The sequence below is a fragment of the Oculina patagonica genome, chromosome 1, assembly GCF_052425735.1.
Source record: "Oculina patagonica isolate OP01 chromosome 1, crgOcupat, whole genome shotgun sequence".
Lineage (NCBI taxonomy): Eukaryota > Metazoa > Cnidaria > Anthozoa > Scleractinia > Oculinidae > Oculina > Oculina patagonica.
In genome coordinates, this window is record NC_135758.1 from 6,869,050 (window position 1) to 6,875,906 (window position 6,857).

The 6,857-nt window shown below is 37.3% G+C and overlaps 1 protein-coding gene across 1 annotated transcript; it reads right to left on the bottom strand.

Annotated features, from left to right (window-relative positions):
• Window positions 1-339: 339 nt before the first annotated feature.
• Window positions 340-6,461, bottom strand: LOC144653661 (G-protein coupled receptor 135-like). Its single transcript, XM_078513719.1, has 2 exons — window positions 6,416-6,461; window positions 340-2,130 (listed from the first exon to the last, which is right to left on the bottom strand). Exon 2 carries the CDS (start codon window positions 2,029-2,031, stop codon window positions 811-813), a length of 1,221 nt encoding a protein of 406 aa, XP_078369845.1. The 5' UTR covers window positions 2,032-2,130; window positions 6,416-6,461; the 3' UTR covers window positions 340-810.
• Between the last annotated feature and the right edge of the window lie 396 nt (window positions 6,462-6,857).

Below are 6,857 nucleotides of genomic sequence, written 5' to 3' on the forward strand. Positions count from 1 at the left end.
TCATTATCCGACTACAGTAACATTTTTTAAAAAAATCTACTGACTAGAACATCGTGCGAACGTCCTTAACCTCTCTTTTCAGAGTGTTCGTTTCTATTCTTTTTTTAATAAGGATGCTTCAACGACGACGGCAATGCTAACGACAACGTCACCAAACAAAAGAATACACTGCAGGTGAGTTATATTCAGTCTTGGTACATTTCTTTGACGTCCTCGGCAAAACGTCAACGTGAAATGAACAAGTTCTGCGGATATTTGAGAACGTGCACCCCGACGTCTAGTTTGGTTTGAACGCTTAGCTCCTCAGCTAAAGCTAGATAAATGCTAGATTCTTAAATAAAAGGAAAATTAGTTTATTTTTTGGCTAGGCGTTGTCCTTAATAAGCTTTTCTCACCCGAAAATAAGTCCCCACAATCTCAAACACAAATATCCTTTCTTAAACAAGCCCTCCCGAACATAAGCCTTCCGACTTAACAGTTTAGTTTCAGCTCTTTAAATAACTATAAAATAACAAATTTGTATCTCCAATTAATTATATACATGTATAGCATCCCTTGTTGTTGTAGGCAGAGTCTATTTTCCCTTGGATTTGATCATAGTCTGCCAGTTTCGATCAATAGTTTATGATTACCTTTTCTAAGTTTTGCTAATTCTTTCCCTTTTGTTTGGTTTACTTGTAAGATCTTAATAACAGGAGGGCGTATATTCGTCCTTAAAAGTGTTATAGAATTCTAATTTCTCAGAGTTTCGAATAGTATGTTGCCAGTGTAAAATATAATATTCCTTAGAATATCGGTATATCAGTGAGTTCAAAACGCACAAAAATCGCGTTTCTGTTCTTCTGCCTGCCACGCTAGCTTTATATTACTAAACAGTACCGGTCTCTGTACAGTATTCTGCTGTGCTGTCTTTGCTTCGTCCCGGCTTCTGCCGTTCACGTTCCTAGGGCGCGCCGTGTTTCTACGTCTTGAGAGTCTGTAGGCTTTGACGCGATTTGCAAACGTTGAGAACCACCTCATCTTTAAGTCCATTCCGATTATTGAAGAGACGATCGGAAGCGTCACGAGGTAGCTACGAATGGCTCTCGCCCATACTCGGCTCTTCGCCGCGTATATAATCGGCTTGACTATGCAGTGACACCACATGATCCATTTGGTGGCTGTTTCGAGATCGTGAGGAATGGGACCGACACGTAGCCCGTCTAAGAGCAGAATGAAACAAGCGGGAAAAACTTGGAGTAAACTTGTTCCGATCACGACCTTCGACGTTGATGCCGATTTCGCGTAAACATTAATGGCCAACTTCTGCGCGTTTGAGAGCGAGACAGGAGACACTCTATGCCGATTTAAATTAATAACCTTGTTAATTTGGTAGTAGCAATAAAAAATTAGAAATAGTGGAGATACCGCAAAGATAGCTATAGTTACAACAACAGAAAACCATTCCAAACCGTCCATAGTGTCATGTAGGTATTGATGTGCACACACGTAAAAGCCTGGAAAGAACACGACATCTACACGATTGGTGAGCAACGGTAGCCATGGAAACGATCCGAGGAAACTTACACACCAAGCTATTGCAGTCAGTTTCACGGCATCCTTTATATCGATCGCACGCCGTGATGGTTTCACGATCACCTGATATCGATCAAACGCGATTATAACCAGTTGCAAAACAGTTATCTGTGTAAAGTACAAGTTAAAGAACCCGTTTGCAGCGCAGAATTTATCTCCAAAGATCCACCCGTCGTATCCTACAGAAATCAGCGCGAAGGGAATCACAAGCACACTTGTGCCAAGATCTACGATACTTTGACTGACGATGAGAATGTTAGTTGCTGTTTGCATGCGTACGTCAGCGTAAACCGCATGTACGACAATGGAATTGCCGGCTATTGACGCGAGCATCACTATGGCCAGAGGTATTATTTTGAAGACTTTCGAAGCCGTCGAGGTCATCATCACATCAGAAGCCAAGAGTAGCGTTTCTTCATCAGAATAATTGCCTCCCGTGGCATTTAGGAGGGCCATTGTCCTAGTAAAAGGAAGCACGCCCTTTGCACCTGTGTTGATCGCGGCTGTTTGGAATCTCACAATTTTGTCTTCAGCTATTCAAATCCACTACCCCACCTATGAAATGAAAGTTATTTCAGTCATTTCACAGCTATTTTTATTACGTAAGCGGCTTAGTTCCTAACGAATAATGGCCGTCTTGATCTAATAATGGCCATATTGAGAGGAATACTAATTTGCCAGAGATTAACTATTGGTCTGAAAGGAATTGTTCACCTAATCGGCAGAGTAGATAAATAAGATAACAAGAAACGAATATTTCGTCTTAGACAAATTATACCATAAAACAAATGGGAGCTTATGACACCTTTTTTTTGTCGTTGCTGGATGGTAGTGAATTTGCGTGAAACATTAACTGAAACAGAAAACAATAACAAAACAAGGAGAAGCTTATCCTCCTAAATAAATGCCTTACGTTCCTGAGATCACGCATTTATTTTCTTATATTTAAACATTCGAGGATATCAAGAAAGTGTTCGGGACTTAAAAGGAAACACCAGAGCATTGGCATGCGTTTTGTTCGTTCGTTCGTCCATTCCAACGTTAGTTCATTTGTTCGTTCGTTCATTCGTTCGTTCGTACGTTTAAGCGTTTGTTCGTTTATAGTTTAGCTCGCTATGGGAGGCAAGTCTGAGACACTATCTTTATTTATCATATTTTTCTTTTTTTGACCCTAAGAGCTAAGAACCAACATTGTTATTGTCATTAAAGCATCACATTTGTTTATTTGGATTTTTCATGATCGTTGGCTAATAGCAAAATAAAATGATTCGTTTCCCGTTTGCAGTGAGCCTGAGCGTTTTATTCGATTTTTCTGTTTTAATTTTTTAGGCATTACCAGCTGCCTTTTTGGCGCTGTAAAATGTGTGTCCTGAGTAAGAAAGATTAAGCATGACGTTTGTTTTGCCCGGGATCGGGAAAACCATTTTTATGGGCTTCTGTTTGCCTTTTCTTTCTTAGAAGATAGAAAAGTTTAGTGTTTGTCCGTGAACGACTGAAACATTTTTTAATTTTTTTTTCTGATTTTTTTTTTTTAAAAAAATTACAGAGGACATGCAGTTGTAAGTCTGACAATTGCTCAGTGCGGTTAAAAAGTTTGGTGTTTAATCTCTTAATTTCTTTTAATCAGACGCCGGTAGAGCTAAGGATTAGTCATTTATCGGATATGAGATCCACACTCTCAATGTTCGTGTTAATTGCCTACCTCTATTTTTATCAAGCCTAACCCTGAATATTCTAGATCTGCTCAGGTTGCTTAGGTTGCTTTGCGTTTTGTTCCAACATCTGCGGATATGCTACACTTATATAGTAATCGTTGAATCTGGCAATGGGAAATATTCATAATATTGCCTACAAAATGGCATTTCTCGTGTTATCGAAACATGTTTAAAAATGAAACTTTGCCAGTCTAGGAAATAATACACGCGGCTTACGTCACGAGTTTAAGCGCGCATCATTTCTTTAGCATTTTATAAAAGAAATAAAAAAAACTTCTCCTCGTGCATTGTTGAGTTATACAACTGACTTGGGAATTTTTAATTAAGAACACTCGAGAACTGCGAAAAGCACTCGGCTGCGCCTCGTACTTCTCTACGCACTTCTCTCGTGTTCTTAAAAATTCCCGCTTGCTTATATATCTCAGCAATGCATTCGGGTGTGTTTGTTATTTCTTTAATAATTTCGAACTGGAGCTTTTGTGCAAAACTAAATAGCCTTCACTCAAAATTAAACGCTTTTCGTGCGGTTGACGGATATTCTGTAGCCCGTAATTATGTCCCAGTTATGCCCCAAATGTTAAAAGCCGTTAGATATTTTCCGTAAATTTTACTGAATGCGATCATCTTTGGCCCGGTTTTTTATATTGTTCTGTTCTGTTTTTTCTTCTTCATTTTACACACAAAAGGGCAAAAAAGCATTAAATCATAATGTTTTGTCGGCAACTAAAGGAAATAAAAAAAGAGTTAGTTATGCATTATTCTGAAATATTTCGGTATCTCTCCCCTGACGTATGTTAGCAAAATAGGCAATTAGTTCCCTTTGTTATCAATTTTTCGGTAAAAAGTTCATCTGCTTCCTTAGATCTTCTCTGGGAGAATAGGGCCTGCAATTGCAATGCCGCACTTGATGTAAAGTTACATCTGAGTAAAGTGCACATATTTAGACCGAACGTTAAAAAAAATTCAAGTAAATGCCCTGATCTAATCAATAAAACAGAAACTCTACGTTTTCGTTGCCACAACAGCCTAATGGTTCAGTATTTATATATTGTTTTTACTGCTAATGATTTTAAAGGATCAACCATCGTGTTTATACTTTCTGGAATTGTTCGTTTGTTTTCGTTTAAGGTTGGACAGGTGCATTTCCAAGTGCAGTTGTTTTTCATTCAATTTAATTCTTTTTCGCGAGGGTGTACGGTATTCAAAACGACAAGTAGAATTTGACAAGCCGAAGCTGAATACGCCCTCGCGAAAATTAAATTTCGTTTCCCGTCCAGCAATTGAAAGAAACAATTGTTTAAAATTTCGCTTCAATTTTCGCGATTTTACTTCACATTGTGGAAAAGATCAAAGATTCCAACCAAAAAAGCGAGTTAGAAAAAAAAAGGGAAGAAACAAGACCGTATTTATGATTGTTTAAAATAAGTGACACGGTGTAAGGCATGAAGAGTTTGATAATTGTTTGAGCTGCCAGGAAAACTTTCTTGTTTATTTTTCTTGATCAGTGTTACAACATTTAACTTTGCGCGTAAACCGTTATTTGTATCAACAGGATCTTTAAATTTAACCGCTTATAAAACTTGTAAAAAAAACACACAAAAAAATCCTATTAATTTTTTTTTTTTTTAAAAAATATTATTTTTTTTTTTTTGTTTTGCGCTTTTTCCCCCGTTTTTTGTCGCGCAACTCAATGCAATTTTTGTCTCGCCGAAATTGCATGAAGTTCCCTGCGATATCGCGACGATAAAATCGCCATAAAATCGCCGCGAGTTTGCACGCGAGTAACAAGGGGCCATAAAATCGCTGCGATATCGCAGGGGTCTCGAACCTGTTCGAAACTTGATGTAACTTCGACAAAAAGTTGCATTGAGTTGCGCGACAAAAATCGCCTGTGTAAACGGACCTTTAAGCTGATCACAAATATGTATGTTTTCTCGCTACGTGTAATCGTGAAAATAAATTGATTTTGAGGACATTTAATTTAGAATACGATTTCGGTTAGATAAAAATGACTAAAATATAACCACCATCACACATTTCACACAACCTCGAGCAAACCTTTTTATGTTATCAGCTTATCACCTCAGTTTAATAATTTTCCACGAACTAACGTTTTAAATTTTACTCAGAGTTTAAATAATTCATTTTAATTTCGGGGTTCAGTTCTGTGTTTTCGATTTGAAAGGATTTTTAAACTTGACAGATACTCTAGACTTTTGAAAAATTATCATATTATCAATTTGTATAATATTTCTTAGTTTATGACAGGTAAAATAGTTTGTATGTGTAATTATCTTGTGCTCGTAAATTCATAGGTCAATACAAATATAAAACAACCTAGCATTGAAGAAATGTCCCTGTTTTTGTTGTTTTAGTCTGAATCGAGCTTAAGTAAAATGAAAAATAATTTGCTTTTAGTATTACGTTATAATAATATTTTGCACTTTCAAGAACACACAAGCTTTCAACAAAAGTTATGGAAAAAGTTGGTCGGTTAACATTCAGAGGGCGTAAGGCAGTTCGTGCTGCAGGAGTTTCGAAATGGCAACATTAGTTCGGGCGACAATATTGCACGTTTTGAATACGGTTTAAAAACTAAAACTGCGCGCCGAGCGTGCAGCGACAATTTTTTCGTATTTTTGGGTGCTGTGTCAAATGATGATATATGTTGTTTCATAACGTCAGAGTTTTGCGTTCAGATTCTCGCAACAAGATGAAATGCAGGTTTAGAAGATGGGCTTATAAAATAGCTTCGCGCAGCGTGGTGCAGCGCAAAATTTGGCGTATTTTTGCGCTTAAAGTTAGCAAAATTTTGCGTCTTTTTGGCGCGTTAAGTTAAAAACTATCGATATAAATTGTCAAATGTCAAACTACAGATATATATTGTTTCATAACGCCAGAATTCTGCGTTGAAATTCTTGCAACAAGATGAATTGCATGGTTTATAGAAGACGGGCGTATAAATAACTTTTGCGCAGCGTGGTGCAGCATGTTAAACTAGCGATATTATTTGTTTTATGGGGTCTCAACTTGCGTTAAAATTCTAGCTTATCGTTAAAAAATCGCCTCGCGTTACATCGCCTTCAGTAGTGTTTAACTTAATATCAAGATATATAATATTTTACCTTGTTTAGGTCATTTTTTACACTCGCTCCGCTCCTGACTGTTCGGAAATCTTGAACTGAGTCGAAGGATGTTTTTTATTCCAATTTTTTCCTTTTTCTTATTTTTGAGCTGACGTCACAAGGAAGTCGTAGGGGACAAAAAACAAAAGAAACTCAGTATCGAGGACAGCTGCAATCACCTTAACTCTATTCAAAACATGTTCTTCTTGACCAAAACAACGTTTTTCTGGTGATGTTTCGATGTGTGTATGTTGGGATCAGTTGAATACAGTTTTTAGGACCTGAAATCCCTGGCATATAAACTAAATTAAGTGACATTAGCTTTGCAGTTTTGCGTTCCCACTACAAGATTTCAAAATGTTGAATTTATTCTTTTATCATCCAGCAATCTTAAAACACGAGTTATCTCCGGCCTTCGAGATTGGTCATTGTTGCCTTTTCG